Source organism: Leishmania martiniquensis, chromosome 35, assembly GCF_017916325.1.
Source record: "Leishmania martiniquensis isolate LSCM1 chromosome 35, whole genome shotgun sequence".
NCBI classification, from domain to species: domain Eukaryota; phylum Euglenozoa; class Kinetoplastea; order Trypanosomatida; family Trypanosomatidae; genus Leishmania; species Leishmania martiniquensis.
The window spans coordinates 1,509,869-1,527,500 of NC_090170.1; the positions used below are offsets into that span (position 1 = coordinate 1,509,869).

The 17,632-nt window shown below is 54.9% G+C and overlaps 5 protein-coding genes across 5 annotated transcripts in view; all 5 read left to right on the plus strand.

The window, feature by feature from the left end:
- Nucleotides 1-1,546: 1,546 nt before the first annotated feature.
- On the plus strand, nt 1,547-3,961 carry LSCM1_01155 (uncharacterized protein; the record flags this gene model as incomplete). Its single annotated transcript, XM_067318780.1, has 1 exon — nt 1,547-3,961. The coding sequence occupies one exon, from the start codon at nt 1,547-1,549 to the stop codon at nt 3,959-3,961; it is 2,415 nt and encodes an 804-aa protein (XP_067174885.1).
- A 907-nt stretch (nt 3,962-4,868) lies between these two features.
- On the plus strand, nt 4,869-6,299 carry LSCM1_01156 (uncharacterized protein; the record flags this gene model as incomplete). The annotated part of the gene is made up of 1 exon (XM_067318781.1): nt 4,869-6,299. The coding sequence occupies one exon, from the start codon at nt 4,869-4,871 to the stop codon at nt 6,297-6,299; it is 1,431 nt and encodes a 476-aa protein (XP_067174886.1).
- Nucleotides 6,300-7,295: 996 nt separating this feature from the next.
- On the plus strand, nt 7,296-8,066 carry LSCM1_01157 (uncharacterized protein; the record flags this gene model as incomplete). The annotated part of the gene is made up of 1 exon (XM_067318782.1): nt 7,296-8,066. One exon carries the CDS (start codon nt 7,296-7,298, stop codon nt 8,064-8,066), a length of 771 nt encoding a protein of 256 aa, XP_067174887.1.
- A 999-nt stretch (nt 8,067-9,065) lies between these two features.
- On the plus strand, nt 9,066-10,880 carry LSCM1_01158 (uncharacterized protein; the record flags this gene model as incomplete). The annotated part of the gene is made up of 1 exon (XM_067318783.1): nt 9,066-10,880. One exon carries the CDS (start codon nt 9,066-9,068, stop codon nt 10,878-10,880), a length of 1,815 nt encoding a protein of 604 aa, XP_067174888.1.
- Nucleotides 10,881-12,436: 1,556 nt separating this feature from the next.
- The window catches only part of LSCM1_01159 (uncharacterized protein), a gene marked incomplete at both ends in the record, with an annotated part of 7,275 nt that continues 2,079 nt past the window's right edge, over nt 12,437-17,632 (plus strand). Inside the window, one exon of the mRNA XM_067318784.1 lies at nt 12,437-17,632. This exon is cut by the window's right edge and continues 2,079 nt beyond it. Coding sequence (XP_067174889.1) covers nt 12,437-17,632 — 5,196 coding nt within the window.

Genomic DNA, 17,632 nt, shown 5'->3' on the forward strand with positions numbered 1-17,632 from the left:
ACTGAAGAGGTCGAAAAGGAGCCATGATCTAATGGCACACCATGAAATCATCCGCCAGCAAGAAAAATATTTATTATTGTTATTACTTTTTTTCGGAGGAGGAAGCGAAGACCTCAGTGAAAATAAGTGTGTACTAGGTGGGAAAGCTGCACTAACTAGATATAATCACTTCACGTACACAAAGCAACATAGGGAGGTTACGAAAAAGCCAGTGGGTTACCCATAGGAAAAAAATGCACAAAACTCAGTAGAAGACTGAAAGTACCTGATCACATTAAACGCAGAACTTTCACTCCAGGCCCTAGCGATTGCGATATGCGGTTCCGAAGTTTTTGCCTCCCCCTTCCAGCTAAAAGTGTGCACGTACTACAGACGCGCAACCTTTGAAGTCTACGGAATACAAGCTAATTTGTCGCATGGTTTACGTTCGCCGATAAACTTTTTTTTTCACGCACCGAAAAAGTTGTGTGAAAGATGAAGGACATATTTATCACTGCACTTTTTCTTTACGCAGGTGCTTAACGCCACAGTACCAATAAATTCACGACTCTCTAAAACAGTAGTGCACAATGGATAATACGCTGTCCGAGGACTTTTTTAGCAAGAAAGCTGTACGCAGTCCCCAAGAAGGACGAAAGCACTCCCTCAAACGATCGTTCCCCCCCCCAATCCTTACCAGGACACCGCTCCCTCAATTAGCCAACTCTCGCTTTGCGCACCACATTCCTCCAACAGGCTTGCTGAGAAAGGACTGCGCCCCGTCCTTTCCACGTCAGCTACCCTCTTCTCTCCTAAGCAAAATTGTAGCAGGGCCCTGGGCCGCATAACCAAAATATATGGCCATGTCTGCCGCGTTTTGCCACAAAACAGTACTAACTGCTACAAAAATTCATATTTATATTCTTTGCCCTACCCAGGAGTAAAAACCTTAACATCACATTTGTTGGCGTCCCCCATTTTCCGCTATACTGCCAGAGTTCAGCACCCCCTCTGCCGCCGACGCTACGCACCCCCGCCTCAGAGGGTGCGGCTGGCACGCACGCATCATGCCGCGCGCCGCCTGTTGCACCCCGCAGGGCGGCTCAGGCACGCTGCACCAGCAGGCAGCGAGAGGATCGGGCGAGACGCATTTGAGCCACCATGGCGCTCAGGCCATCATGTGGATGGCACGAGCACGTCCCTTGGCGCAGGTCACTCTGACCTCCCCACACCGCGGGCACTTGGCCCGGTCACCACCAGAGGTAGTGTTCGGCATGAGGCAGCGGAATACGAGATAAACTGCTGCGCTCCCTCACAGAGTGAATCCCTAGGCCCACTGATGCTGTGCACTGGGGTAGACAGCACTTTTCTGTATATCATAGCGCTTGCGCTGACCGAGAGTCCTCACTGGTCGCACGGCCTCCGAAGCGTCGATTGAGTTCAGTGTGACCTCTGCATCTTCGTTTCTTCATCTTCCTTTCTTTTCTGTTTCGCTTGTTTTTCATTGGCTGTGGGCCGACCCCGAAAGCCCTGGAGATCAAAGGGTGAACTCGTGAAGGATTAAACGATGATAGATTTTAGGGATATTGCTGCCGAGGAGCAAATCAAAAGCTTTTCGAACTACTTTGATGGAGTAAATTACCCCCAGCAGCCGCTCAGTCCAGACGCGAAGGCATTTTTTGGACGATTCTTCGGCGGCTCTGGTTTTGTGAGCTTTTGCGATGCGCTTTTCGGCCCGTACGACAAAAAGTACTCTGCTGATGAGGAGGAAATGTGCTGGATGGATTACGCAAATCTGGCACCGACAAAGAGCTTAGCAGTAACCCTACTCGGGCTGATTCATCCTAGTTCTACATTCATTTCTGCATTGGAGGCGCTGTCGTTACCATCAGCGACATTCAGTTCGCGTCTGAAAAAGGGGTGGAAAAACGTGACTGCAGCTCGGTCTGCTTCACTGTACTTATTTGACCTACCCCTCTTGGCCTTGCATCCGCAGTTTTTCAAACTAGTCAGCGAGCCTGCAGACTCGAACATGTATGTGCTTCCTCGATCTCGCTGCCATCCCATCTTTCTCGTGCCATTTTGGGACCCGCCAGTGGTTACGAGAAAAGAGGCTAGCTATCAGCAGGTTCTGACGTCTCTACCGTGCTTGCCAATGGGCTATTTTCTGTTCCGACTTTTGCTATTCGGCATGAAAAGGATTCAGCAGACGAGCGCTGACTTCCTTGCCTGGAGAACGAATGCCAATATTGTTACTTTGATATGGCGAGCTAAGGAAAAGATTCATTCAGCCTTCTTCAAGAATATCCCAGTCGAAATGCCATTCTACGCGCAACTATTGCAATCTTACATTCAGATTTATGTCTCTACAGCTCTTCCTCGTCACCTTAGCAGCAAATCAAGTATTGCAGACATAACTTGGACTACCAATGATGCTATTGCGTCGATTTTAATATTGGCGCCAGATTTGTTGGCGCACAGGGAGGTGCTGCAACCAGCCAGGGAAATCGACAGGTTTTCGTGCAAAAATCCGGAAACTCTTGCGCAGATTCTTTTTGTGATACCTCTCTACACTCGCATGGTATACGCAATGTCGGAAGAAAGCAGCAGCTCTCCTTTTCTGGAGTGCTCAGCAATCACTCCACAGGACTACCCGGTAAGTTCAATATCCAAGTCTCAAAACGACATTGAGAACATTCGCAGAACACTTTATAGAAATTGCCTATGCGTTTTGCGAGATTGCCTCCTGTCTCTGGAATTAGAGCCACACTGCAAACATTCTCACTTCACTTACTGTCTTGAGCTATGGGCCGTACTTATGAATCCTTTCGAGAAGCAGAAAAAGATGGCCCCGCCGCAATATGTGACCCAACATTTCGAGTCCTTTGGATTTATCATGGTAGATGTGCTGAACATGATCGTAAAAAGCTCTTTTGTTTATTCAGTAACAGAGGCTGGTGCGAAGGTCTTGAAAAAGTGCTTTCTGCTGATGAGCCAGGACCCTGTAGTCAGCCTTCTAGCGGAAATCAACGCATCACAGTCATCGTCGCATACGCTCGCAGAGATGCTGGCCCGCCACTTTGTTTTGAATTGGAGCGGGAGTGACGGCAGCATTCAGCTACCGAATCTGCACGGCGGCACGACTTGCAGCCTCGCTGCTCGAGCATATGTTTCCCTAGAAAGATCGATAACCGACGACGCAACGGAGGTGGTGCAGAGGGAATTGAAAGAGACACTTAGTTTGATGATGTGCATCTTTCCGCGAATCGTACAGTTTCTGGACACGTGGCGCGCCTCAGAGAAAGCCGCACCGAAGAGTGCGAACTTCATGTTTGTGCCCGCTAGGACAGTTGCTAGACCACTCACGGAGAGCGAAAAGTCTTGTTTTTTTCGAGGAGGCAAAAGCAATCAGAAGGTTTACGCTAAAGGTTTGCTTCTTCCTATTCACAACGGGCATGCTCCCGGTAATCGCCACCCCAGCGTACAAACAAGCCTGCGCAACGAAATACCTGCGCTGCTCGGGGTTTCTAGATTTTTGGATGCTCTAATCGAGAGGTGCTTTGAAGAATACTACTCAAGCGTAATACCCAAGTGCGATAATGGGCACAACTTATGGCTTACGTACTCGAAAAAGTACGGCTGTACACATCACGCTCATGAGCCAGCCATTTGGGAGTGCACTATTTGTGAGACGCTCTACGGTAGCTGTTGTAGAGGGCTTCCGTGCCGGGCGAACGGAAATCGACTTATCCCGTGCAGTGGGACAAGCAGTGTGGCGCAGCAGTGCTCTGTGTGTGGCCAAGTTGTTCCGGAAGACAGCTGCATATTTACTTGTCAAGAGGAAACTGGTACCTCTTTTTGTCCAGACTGCGCTTCTCGTCCTTTCAGCGTAAGGTCGATGCGCTGGATCGCCTCTTACCGAACGTGGGCTGTGCTGGTGGGTTTTTGTTTCCTATGCCTGCTCATCTGCTTTCTACCTTGAACTTCGTAGGCACCTGTGTAAGGCACTAATCAAGGACGCAGAGGCTTGTGTTCGGCTTTTGAAGAGTGTGAGAACCGTTTTCTTTTCGATGTGCTAGTAGGTGCACCTGACCTTGTCCCTACCAGATGCGAGTAGCCATAATTCGTGCAGATGCACCATACAGCACTGAAAACGTTTATCGGCATTGAAAGCTGCAGTTTCTTACTTCTTTTGCTTAGCTGCAGAGAAGTAGCACGCTTGAAAAGACAGAAAAATGCTATACTATGCCTTTGCAGAAAGAAAGTGCTGCCTCACTAGCTTTACTGGGGAATCCTAGACGATTCGACTCACACGCACGGTGAACTACGTGCGTTGACCTGCACTTGCACAGCTTTAGCGGCTCCAAACGCATCGTGTGTTGGAATGTTCCTATCGAAATGATGCTTTCTGCGCCTCACGAGTTTCTCATCTGCTCTACTCTTGTGGCGCTTTCATATTCGCTTGCTCAAGACCCTCGGTGCCAAGGTACGCCTGCCTTACAGAGCGGTGAGCACATCATTTTTCACTCATAGGTGTTTTGTTCAGTTTCGGATGCTCTTCTTCTATCGGCACCGCTTTGCTTCCTTCATCTTTGCTCACTTGGCCTCTGCTTTGTAGCCAGCAGCGGTGCTCAAGCTTCGGTTTGGGTTGTAGTTCATGAAAGAAAGAGAGCTGAGCAAATCAACCTCAAAATCGAAAGCCTTTGCGTCGCTTGCTCCCCAAGAATAATTTGTGGCTGTCAGTATTTTCTCTCCTAGGTATGCTACATAGCTATTGTTGCTCTTTTTACTGCTGCTCTGCGAACTTGGACCCTAAGGGCGACAATAAATTTGCTGGTGCAGCATAGGTGGCGGTGAGGTGCCCAAGCGCGCTGGTCTTCTTGCCCATTATGGAGGAGCTTCCCTTGCTGAGAGCCAAGGGGAATCAAGTGAGGGGAACAACTGGTGCGTCTGTCGGGCCTGGGTCGTATGATCTCAATAAGCATGCCGTGGCCAACTCTAGTTGCGCTCCTTTCAACACAACCAGTGCTCGGCAGAACTTTCTCTCCGCCGATCACGAGCTTCCCGGGCCTGGCGCATATAACATACCTGCGGTACAAAGCGATCAGTCTTTTGGAGTGGGATCACAGCCTTTTGTGTCGGAATCCTCTCGCTTTGCCGCAGCAGCCTGCAACGACACTCCGGGGCCTGGCGCCTACGATATCACGGACTATCGGGGCACGTGCAAAAATCCACTAGCGCACACATTCTCTAGACCGTACGAAAATGCACTCAATACTCAGAGTTCTTGTAGTGTCGGCCCTGGCAGCTACAATCCTAACTACACTGCTGCAGACCGGAGAGTACCCAAAGCGGCCGAATTTTCAAAGTACAGTAGCCGAGGAATGCCGAGGCCACCGGCGGGCCCGGGCCCTGGAAGCTACGATCCGCCGTTAGCGCTGCGATCGCTTGCCGCAACAAAGCCGTCCTCAATGTTCGTAACGAAAACCAAGAGGCCTGCGTGTGGCGGCAATGGCTTCACTGACACTCCTGGGCCCGGTACCTACCAGGTAGGCATGATGTCAGAGCGAGGTGCAACTATTCCTTGCGAGCAGTTTTCGGCCTTTGGCTCTTCCTCCTTGCGTTTTGGCTACGGAAAGGAGGGAGATTTTCCAGGACCTGGCGCGTACACAGGAGAAATTGCACCGCGTCGTTTTCACCCGAGTACTGGAAACGGCTCTGCAGCTTTCATCTCCGCGTATAACCGCTTTCCAGGATCCATGGCGGTACCAACGCCGGGCCCGGGAGCTTACGACGCTGAGCACCCACGCCGGTACCACAGCTTCGGCGAGCCCGTGCCGTTTGGATCGACAGTACCCCGGTTCAGCCCAGTGTGGTCGCAGCACCCGCTCCCAGAGCCGCTTGTGTTTTTCGGAGGCCCCGATAGCGGACGATCCCCGAGTCAGCGAAGGGTGCGTCCATTCATTCATGGAAAGATCCAGCCATCGAGCGCGCCGCCGCCGCTGCAGAGCCGGGCGTACGATGTACGGTACGACTGGCCAAGGCCAACGTCTTTGGCGAACACCACGTTTGGCATCTCTGCACGTCCACCTCTTCACCAAAACAGTGAAGTTCCCGGCCCAGGGAGCTACTGTAGGCTGGGTGACGCTGCTCTTCCTGGGCGACGCTACGCCAACTCTAACTGGGGCCGCGATGTGCGGTTCGCCGAGGTGATGCCGTCGTCAGGCGTACCGGATCCAGGCATGTACTATCGCACCAGCACCTTTCTAAAGAAGACCTTCAATTCCACGATTGGCTCCGACACTGCGTGGATTGAGTAGCGGCATCTGCGCCATGCTGTCTCCCCTTCAGTGCCGGAACTGAATGTAAAACAAACGGCTGCCGAGCTTCAGGACAGGAGCGCGATACTGCTTCGCTGTGCGAAACGGTGGGAAGCGCAAGAGCGACGATACGAAGTTTGATGCCCAGTCAGACTCAGAAAAGAAAACAGCAGAACTGTTGCCGATCTCGGCGATGGATGAATGTTTGTGGATGTACATTTTCCTCGTTTCAAGCCATATGTTTTTTCCTGCGTTGCGCCTGTTCTCTAGGACGACAGCATGCCTGTCAGCTTTGAAGAAACGAATAGAAAGGGGTTTGCCCAGAGAGCTCGCATCCAAGTGGTCCTCCACTTCGGCTTGCGGACGCCCCTGACTCTGTAGTGCCGCGTTCTCTTCAGCGTGCCGTCACATTTGCCATGCCGAAGGAACGCAACTCGGAGACACCCTGTCCAGGTTGACTCGGTGTTTGACTCATTTGTCGACCATTATGTAACTGCCAATGCAGTTTCACTCGCTGCCTGTATTCTGCGGGACTTGTCCTCAGCCAATGCCTACCGGTAGGATCTCTCGTGGGTGCGTTGCGCTCTCTTCGTGAAGACGACTTTCCGCTCTATTATCCCTCCACCCTCTACCTTTGCCTTCGTTTCCTTCTGGCCCTGCTTCTTTTTCCTCTTCAGAGTGCGTAGGAGCGCATTTAGATTGCTACGCTCCGTCCTTTTTTTCCCGACCCTTTTGCCGCTCGAGAGGCTGAAAAAAAAGCGTAGCGGACTCGTTGTGATTTCCCTCTCAAAGCGGAGCGTTGCTCAAAGTCATCAACCGTTGCGTTTGTACATAGCTTAGGTGTGGGTCTTTTTTTCTCCCTTTCTTCTGTTGTGTATGCTTGTCGTAGGTGCTTCTTACGTGGGCCAGCTATGCTATTTGGTGGAGAGTTGACGGACACAGCTTCGCTTTTCTTTGTTCCACACTAGCGTTTTTTCTCTTGTTAGAAGCGCCCCAATGCTCTCGCAGTGCACGTTTGTGATGTCGCGGTGGACATCGGGCTTACCCCCGTTTGTGCGGCGCGCCGTGCAGGTGGATCAGATGGAGATGGACTCGGCTCTCTCTCAGATGTATTCCCTGTGCCTCAACCCCTCCCTGGTGAGCAAAATGAGCCGGGCTCGGAAGATGACGAAGGGCCACTACTACCGTGATGACCCTGCGTTTCTCATGCTGCAGCTCGTCTTCATCGCTGTCGTCTCGGTTGCGCAGTGGCTGCTCTTGGGTATGAGGAGGTCTCTGATAAGCACTCTGCTCACCGCTGTCGCATGGTATGTGCTGAGCGGATTGGTCATGGCATGTATATGGCGTGCGGTAGCTGTCATCTACCTCTCCCCATCTTCGGCATCTACGCAGGCCGGTGTTTCGGCGGAGGCCACCTCAACCCTCGGCGTCGACTCCGTTGTGGACTACCTGCGTCCCGACCTCGACTGGCGCTACGCCTTTGATGTTCACTGCAACGGCTACTTTACATTCTTCATGTGGACAGAGGTGATCGCCTACTTTCTCGCACCCATCATGAAGGTGCCATGGGTGAGCAACGCTCTTGTCGCAATTGGAGCCACGACGTACCTGTACAGTGTCTTCTTGGGCTACCTGGAGATCCCCTCGCTGTCATATCAACAACGTCTGCTCTATCCTGTGCTGCTTGTGGGGGTATTATTCTTTCTGTGTAGCATCTCCAATGTTAACGTCGGGCTAGCGCTGTGGCTGCAGCGATGCACCGAATAAAAGCGCAAGCGTACGCAATCTGTGTGATCGACGATTAGAGACCTGACAGCGTCTGTTTTTCCCTTTTCTGCTGGGTGAGCCTCATGACGTGGTCTTGTAGAGACTCAAGCCCTGCACAATAGCCGCTAAAGAATGCGGACCAATGCTCTTGTCACAGTTTCGAAGAAAAAGAAAGGAATAATCGGGTCGCGTCGAGGGCTTTTTCGCTACTGGGAGCAAGGTAGATGCACGCATGCGTCTACGAAGAGAAATGGGTAAAAAAGGCCCGGCGGTGCTTCTACGTCCCCTTGGTGATCCCGTGCGTGCTGACCTGTCTCCCCTTTCCCCCCTTTTTCGGGCCAGCCGTTCATGCTGCCGTTCCCGCAGCTTTGGCGCGATGCCGGGCCCTGCAGGCGGCTCTTTGTCGGCGAACACCATTCCATCCTTTTTCTGTCCCTTTCTATTCCTATCTGCTTGGCCACCCTGCCGCCTTTGCTTCGGCCATCTGGGTGCTCTCAACTCTTTTGATGACGTATGTGTCTCTTTAAGCGCACGCACGGCAACAGAAGCTCCCCACTTTTCATCCTTCTTCTGTCCTGTGCCCCACGCCGGCGCCTCCCTTCCCCTCTCCCTCCCCGCTCCTGCTTCGCACTTGGCGGGCTTTTAACGAGGTCTTGGGAGCGAAACGGGGAGGACAGCGCACAGAAAAGGAGGGAAGGGGGCATCCTAAGGTAGCCGTTGATACCTTGTGCGCGACAGAGGGCAAGAAACGCACGCACCTACGTTCACACGCAGCGGCCTCGCACACTAGCATTCAACTCCAGCGCTTTCCTCCACAACCACTTCAGAGGAGACTGGAAGGGGGAGGGGAGGCAGCCGCGTCCTTTCGAATTGAGGGCTGAAGAAAAAACGCTTGGTGCCCTGATCGAATGCGATCAGTGTTCGCTGCTGTGCCAGTCTCATCAAGTCCTCCATCTTCAGCGTCGCGACTCCACTTTGACTTCTTGCACGGGGGGCCTGATGCTTCGGCGCACCTTCTTTGCGAGGCGCTACCCTTTCAACAAGCGCGGCCCCCGTGAGCGCAAGTCGTGGAAGCACCATGTCCTGACAGAGCCGCCAAAACCGGTAGAATGGCGTGACCCAAAGGTGTGGACAAAGGACTTGAGCCAGATGAAGTCGTTTGACGCGCCTCAGTGGGACCTGTGGCTTAATCGCGCCAGGTCGCAAGACATGGACGAAGCACTGCAGCCATTCATGGATATGCCACAGTCTCTCAAAGACCGTCGGTACGATATTCCCTGGTGGGCGAACCCGTTTGGTGCGTGGTACCTGCAAAATGTGCTCTCGGTGGAGCTAATGAAGCTGCCCGGTAGAAGTAATGCCGAGAAGATTGCCATCTATCGTGGGCGCAAGCACCCCGCCACGTGGGACAAGTCGAAGAAAGGACTCATGGACGACGAGGTGCTGCTGAAGCAAATCATCAAGGAGCGCTGGCGCACCCTCGAGTTCGGTGACCGAGACGCCGGTTACCCGTGCACGTTCAGCGACTACATCCAGTTCTTGAACGAATGGTTTAAGTCGTTAGATGAGGAGGGACTGCAGCGGTTACGGGAGCATTTTGACCGCAGAATTCGCCCTCTTCTTGCCGTGATGACTCATGTGGATCTTATGTGGCTCGAGGCGCTCACGCAGAACTCCGTGCAGAACAAGGAGCAAGTGGAGCGCCGCATCGGCTTTCAGACGTCTTTGGGCACACCTGAGTTCTTCGACATGTCAAAAAGACTTCGATACGAGATCAATGAGGACTACAAGGTGCGCGATGAACTAGGACCGGAGCTGTTTGCGCTGTGGAGCAAGGCCCCGGAACGTTGGCCGCCCGAGCGATTGTCGAAGATGTACGGTCTTGACTTCACCCTTGTTCGGAAGATCCTCGTCTGGCACCATTTCAAGGCGTGCTATGACGCCTGCGTAGAGCCAGACTGGACTTTACCGAAGCGCCTCTTTGCGCTTGAGTGGATTCGAGATGTGAGGGCTCGCAAGCAAGGCCTCTTCTATGGCAAACTGCGCTTTGCGGAGCAGAAGATCACGTTTTACAGTGATAAGTTCCTCTTCCGGGACCTCGTCAACCGCCGTGAGGCGAGCTACGCGAATGTATGGGAGATGGACGACCCGTATCGCTTTCTGCAAACAGAGCAGGACTACGAGGATTACTGGGGCGATAACTACGATGTGTATCGGCGCATGTTTCCCGAGATGATTGGTAAGACTGGCGAGCCGGTGCAGCAGTACAGTCAGATGCCTGTGTGGGCAGGGCCGCACCGCGACCATGCGAACAAATCTGAGCACAACTGGATGTTTGCTGAAATCGGCGTGAATGTCGGCCACGAGCCGCTGAAGAAGCTGGAGCTGGACCCGACGAACGAAAAAAGGCGGCGCTTTGTCATTCGCCAGCCCGACGGCTCACTTCGGTCGGCAAAAATGTCCGAGATGCGGGCGTGGTACTGGAAGGAGGAGTGGGCGGACTTCCGCTTTTGGGCTCCTCACATGGAGTGGGGAGTCGAGAACACGCCGTCCATGGAGCAGTACCAGGAGCACGTACCCGACACACCCGACGCGGACTATCGCAAGCAGCGTCGCATTCAGTCCCGTCCTGTGAAGTGGTTTTACGAGAGCCACTATACCCGCAGCGGCAACTTTGCTGGATTTCAGCCGCTGCGGTTCATGCAACGCGGCACCCAACGTGAGGTGCGGTGGCCTGACGTCATCAATGCTGCTGTGCAGATCGAGAAGAGCAAGCCGAGCTCCTACGTGTTCAAGGCAATCCCAGAAATGTAAGTGCTATGGATAATAAGTTGGCCTGCACGCATTCAAGTCTACAATGTTCTCCCCCTCCTCACGCGTTGCCGCTCCCTTGTTTGTCCATTTCGTTTGGCTCGATGCCGGGTCCCGCTGCTCAGCAAAGAGAAGAGGGAAGGCAAGACGGCTGGAGGAGGAAGCGAGGGGCTGCATGCACAGACTTGTTCTCTCTGCGCACAGCATATCTGTGTGCGTGTGTGTGTGTGTGTGGCAGCGCATTCTGTTTCTCGCTGCGCCACGCTGCTGCTCCTTAGTTTCCTACTGTGAAGGTGGCTGCGGTGACGTACCGCTCCTTTTCTGTTATCAATTAGGTGGTGGCGCTGCTCTTGGGTAGCAGCGGGCCGGGATGGGGGTGGGGAGGGCCCAGGAAGATGGTGGGTAATCACAATGATGCAGATATGTGTTTTTTTTCCGCTTTGTGTGCTTCTTCTCGCTCGCACATTAAGTAGAGAGTGAGGGATAGTAGACGCATACCACGGGCTCATGCATGCGTGTGCATGCATATGTCCATGTGTGTGCTTCGATGCACCGAAGGAAGAAGGACCGACCGAGAGTACCAACGGAAATGGTCGTTGCACATGTACAGAGCATGCTGGCGTGGGGATAGCCGGCTCGACATTGCTCAAATCGAGAGGCGACGGCGCAACGGTTGCTCTAGCTCTCTGGCCGCCAGCACGGTAGCGTAACATCGATAACGTGAGTTCAAAGGAAAAGGCGATCATTTTGCTCTGACGGTATGCGTCGAGTTGCCTCTCCGCGATCTTGTTGCAAGAGGTGCTTCCCGAGTCGAAAGCAAGTCGGGTAGCCTGACCACGCCAGGTGAAGGTGGCCCTATGAGCCGAGAGGATGGGAATGGCCACACAGAAAGGATCATCACGTTCCTTCTCGTTTTAAACTGGTGCGCTGCCCCTCCCACGGCAGCAAAATCGTGAGGACGGCCACTGGTTCGCCATCACGCGATCTTAGCCCCCTCTCGCTCGCAACGCTCTCCATGTAAATGAGCCACCTCCCCTTCAACGCTGAACAGCTCTCCTTTTTAAATCATCCCTTTCTTTTCGCATGCCATCTCTCGCCCTCCCCCCTCCCCTCCCGTATGGCTGTTCATTACCTGATGACGTTTAGCTGCGTACCTAGCCGTTTGCCGTGCATTGGTCTCCCCTCCCCTCACATACAATAACCACAAAAAAAGAAGGGGGGGCACTACCCAGCGAAAACGGCGCGCCGCGCTGCGAAGCAGGAAAAAGGTGTAGGAAGAAGTGCTACGATTGGCTGCTTTGGCTCGAAGCACTGGGCTAGACGAGGGGGCAGACGGAAGGGTGTGCCATGCGAAAGAAGGCCCTCGTAATTTCCTGGGAACGTAAACTGTGTGTCTCGAGAAGGGGAAAAGTCAAGTGTGGCAGGCTGCACCTAACGGTGTGTGACGCACTCTCCCCACTGCGCGTTTCGCCATTGCGGGCCGCTCTCCCTTACTGTGTCTGCACACTCATTTGGTGCTGTTGTCCTGCGGCGAGGACAGCAGAGTATCGTTGGAGACGATGAGCGCGTCCGTCCCTCCTGGGTTTGAGGAGGATGACAACTTTGGCGATGCCGATCCCGCCCTGCTCGCGGAGATGGAGGAGGAGGAGCAGAGGGAGTCGAGGAAGCAGCAGATCCTTTCATGGCAGCGCATGAACACGGAGCGGTACGGCTTCCGCTCCGCGTACCGGGCGGCAGTGGAGGAAAAAGACTTGATGCCGCCAGAGTTCATCCGGAAGGTGGTGAAGGACAATGGCGACCTTGGCGGAAAGCGCTTCAAGTCGGAGCGCAAGCTGTGCGTGGGCATGCTGCCCTACATTCCACTGGCTCTGTTCAAGCTCCTAGAAAACATTCCCATGCCGTGGGAGGAGGCGCGCTACGTGACCGCAGTCTACCACGTCGGTGGCGTGCTTACCATCGTGGACGACACCCCTACGGTGGCAGAGCCGCTCTATGTGTCGCAATGGGGCTCGATGTGGACAAAGATGCGCGCCAATAAGGTAGAGTTGCTACGAGAAGGTGGCGGCTTTCGCCGTGCGGTGCACAAGGGCGACGAAAACGAGCCGCCGCTTGACTTTGCCGATTACCTTATGGACCGTGTACCGCCGCCGCCGTTGCTTGATGATCTCGATGAGGAGGACAACGCTGGCATTGCAGCCTGGTTCTACGACCCTTTCCCGCATCTGGTGGCCCCAAACCAGATTCGTGGACCTCGACGGCCAAATGGCTACTATTTCTCCCTTGACGTGATGGAGGCACTGTACCGCAATGCGTCGCCCATTCTACCAACGCTCGACGATCGCAACTACTTCTACCTGTGGGATCTCAAGTCATTCTACGCCGCCAAAGCGATGCACCTGTCCATCCCACGCGGACCTAAGTTCGAGGCCCCACCTGCTATCCGTGCGAAGCAGGACGAGGACGACGACTGGACGGAGTTTAATGACCTGCGCCGCATGATCCATCGCGACAATCCGCGCAAGCCGCGTTTTACAATGCTGACGGAGCGGCAAATCGCCTTTCCGTTCTTGTATGGCTCGGTGGTAGACGGGGTCGAGCTGGCGCCGTATCACTACCCTCCTACCGTGCGCGTCGAGAACGACGACCCCCAGCTCCCGTGCTTCTCTTTCCACCCCTCACTGAATGCGATCAAGGCGGTGGAGAAAAATTACACCAATGTGCCGCGCTCGCAGGCTGTGCTGTGCTCCTCTACCTGGACTCGCGCGGGCGGCCAGCATCTCGAGGACGCCGAGGCCGTGCCGTTGGAGTTGCCGAACGATTTCGAGCCGTTTCTGGCAGCGCTTCCGCTGGAGCAGCCTAACACAAAGACAGGCCTCTCGCTGCTCTTTGCTCCGGCGCCCTACAACTCCTTCGAGGGTGGCATGAAGCGGCGTGTCGATGTGCCGCTGTGTGACAAGTGGTACCAGGACCCACCGGACCTTCTTACAACTGACGACCGCGATAAGATTCTGCGTAGCTACACTCAGTTGCTTAAGCATCATGTGAAGCGCTCCCTGCAGAACGCCGTGCGCCACCGGAATAGTTCAGCTGCGGCAGCTGAAGCGGCAGCGACAGCGGTCATGAGCGCGATGCAGGAGAAGCGGCGGCTGGAGAAGATGGCGGCGATGCGGTACTTTTCGAAGACGCGCATGGAGTGGCTAGAAGCAGCGTTGCAGGTGATGCGGCAGGGTCACAACATGCTTGTGCAGCTCATCAACATGAAGTGTCTGCCGTATGTGCACATCGACTACAACTTCGAGGCAAAGCCAACGCGCACCCTGACGACGAAGGAAATCAAAAAGAGTCGACTAGGCCCCGCGTTTCATATGGTCCGTGAGCTCCTCGGCTTCGTGAAGCGACTCGTTGACATGCATGTCATGTATCGCTTAGGGTCAATCGACGCGCTGCAGTTGGCGGACGCTACCCATTACCTCTTTTCGCATGTGGGCGTTCTTACTGGCGTGTACCGCTACAAGCTGCGCGCAATGCGGCAGATTAAGCGGAGTCGTGATCTCAAGCACATGCTGTACAGCAAGTTTAACGTTGGCGGCGTACCAAGTGGCCCTGGCAACGGCTTTTGGGGCCCGTCGTGGCGCGTGTGGGTCTTCTTCATGCGCGGCATGACCCCACTACTGCAGCGCTACCTGAGCAACCTGACAGATCGTGTCCTGCACGGCCGTGCGCAGAAGGGGAAGACTGCCGGAAAGAAAATCACGCGTCAGCGAGTCGAGCCAGACAAGGACGTGAATATCAAGGAGGCGTTCCGCCGAGAGCTGCGGGAGATGCTCCCGGACAACGTGAAGGGTTCTGTCATTGTGACGATGGATCAACACATGAATGAGGCGTTCCGGCACTGGCGCGCCGGGCTACCGTGGTGCGTCCCTGGGCTTGCGAAGCCGCTGGCGGACCTCGTCGGTAAGTACGTGAAACTGCGCTCGGAGGAGTACATTCGCACAACGCAGCTGCAGCGACGGCGTATTGCGGAGGGAGACACGGTCGACAAGCAGGCCTTCATGAAGAACCTAGGGCGTTTGACGCGGCTGAAGATCATGGATGAGCAGCGCCGCCAGCGGCAATACATGACAGGCGAGGACGCCGCCACGATCATGACGCCGGATGAGGCGACCGAGGTCTACCGCATGATGGCGAACTGGCTAAACGACCGCGGTTTCAAGAAAATCTCTTTTCCAGACCCGTCCAAGACGGCGGAGCTCTCGTTGCTGCAGCTTTCCCTCAATAGACTGCGTGACCAGCACAACATCGCGAACCGGCTCACCGCGAATCAGCGCGAGGAGCAGGCTCGCATCGAGGAGTCTTTCAACGCGCCCCACGAGGCACTGTCCCGCATCGTAGACGCCCTTGCCCACCAGCGCCGCTTCAAGAACGTTGAGGTGGAGTACATGGATAATTTCTCCCACCTGTACCCGCTCTACACCATTGTGCCGCAGGAGAAGATGATCGACTCCTTCCTCGACCAGTACCTCTGGTACAAGGCGATGAATGTGCAGCGTCTGTTCCCAAACTGGGTGAAGCCGTCCGACGTGGAGCCGCTGCCGCAGCTGCTGTACAAGTGGTGCGAGGGCATCAATAACATTCCTGATATCTGGGACGTGTCGCATGACGAGTCTGTCGTGCTGCTGCACAGCAATCTGGAGGAGGCCTTCTATGACAATGTGGACTGGAACTTCTTCCGCCCAATGCTGGAGCTAATCATGGACAAATCTCTCGTCGATTACATCGTGAGCCGGCACGACATCGTGGTCGAGTTCAAAGACATGAGCTATCGTCACTACAAGGGGATAATCCGCGGCTTTATGTTTTCGTCATTCCTGGCGCAGTACTGGGGGCTCGTGATGGATGTGCTGCTACTGGGGACGCAGCGAAGCAAGGAGATGGCCGGCACTGCGGTGAAGCCGAACCCTTTTTTGTCCTTCTTCCGAGACCCTTACCTCGCCACGTCGCACCCGATTCGTGCGTACTGCAGGTACAAGAATGAGGTTTACATTTTGGTGCGCTACACCAAGGCCGAGGCGGATGAGGTGCGGCGCCGCTACCTGGAGGAGACCAAGTCGGATCCGGAGATGCGCGCCCTTAACGCGTCGGTATACGGGTTCAAGAACGTGAAGGAGTGGCCACGCGACGCGCGGATGCGCCTTTTCCTGTCCGACGTAAATCTCGCGCGCGCGGTGCTGTGGGAGTTCCGCGGCCGTCTGCCGCCGTCGATGGCGACCATTAATGACGCCAAAAGCTTCGTCAGCGTCTATTCGAAGGATAACCCGAACTTGCTCTTTGCAATGGCAGGCTTCTCCGTGCGGTTGCTGCCGGTGGTGCGCACCGAGGCGGACATTCTCGAGAACGAGTCTATGTGGAGTCTGCGGAACCACACCACCAAGGACATCTCCTGCCGGGCCTTCTTGCAGGTGACAAAGGAGCACGTCAACATGATCCGCAACAAGGCGCGTCGCACTGTGATGATGGTCGGTAGCTCTACCTTTCACAGCATCGCGGCAAAGTGGAACGCTCTCATAACGGAAATTGTGCCGTACTATCGCGAAGCGATTCTTGGAACGGAGGAGCTGCAGGCGATCCTGGCGCGTGCGGAGCACCGCATGCAGGCACGGGTGATGATGGCACTGAATTCGCGCGCCAAGTCGCGCTTCCCACCGGCCATGTTCTACGCCCCGTCCGATCTCGGCGGCCTCGGCATGCTCTCCGTTGGCCACTCGCTGATACCTGCCAAGGATACCATCTACTCTAAGACGACCAGCACCGGCGTCCAGTTCTTCTACGCTGGCCTCACCAACGAGGAGGGCATCCCCATTCCCAACGTGCTGCAGTACTACACGCCGTGGGAGACAGAGATTAAGGAGAGTGAGAAGGCGTGGCTAGAATTCCGCGCCCGCGAGCGTGAGGCGAAGGCGCGTGGTGGCCGCGTTTCACTGGATGACATTGAGGATATTATTGACAAGGGCATCCCGCGCATCCGCGTGCGATTCTCGCGGCATGCGCCGCTCTTCCACTTCGACACTGGCTTCCGGGCTCGCATGGAGTTTCAGCGGTACATGGCCGGCAAGTACCTGAAGAACTGGTGGTTTCACATGGAGCATGACGGCAACATCTGCGGTGGTGTGATGGAACGCTACCGTGCTGACATGAACAACGCCCTCGGTGGTGTGGAGGCGATTTTGGAGCACAGTCTCTTCAAGGGGACGGGCTTTCCGTCGTGGGAAGGGATCGAGTTCGACCGCTCCGGCGGCTTCGAAAACTCGAAGAAGGATACCAAGCTGGCGAAGCAGCAGCGCGCCGGTCTGAGCAAGGTGCCGAACCAGCGGTTCGCGCTGTGGTGGAGTCCTACGATCAACCGCTCTGACATTCAGGCGGGCTTTGAGTCCAAGGTGGAGACGACAGGTGTCTTCATGTGTGGTAAGCTGGAGACCATCAAGAAGTCGCTCATCAAAATCTTCAGCGGCTCTCTCTGGGAGAAGTCTCACGGCGCCGTCGTAAACGATGTGGCGAGCAAGCTGAAAGACAGCCTCGCCGACCTCGGTGCGGCCTCTGTAACGCTGCAGCAGCAGCATCCGCAAAAGTCGTACACCTTTACTAGCTCGGCTGCTGATATCATCCTGGTGAGCGCGGCGCGCTGGTCGGTGTCGTCGAAGCCGACCAGTCTTGCCGATGAAACCGGCGATGCGTACCAGCACAACACCACTTCGAAG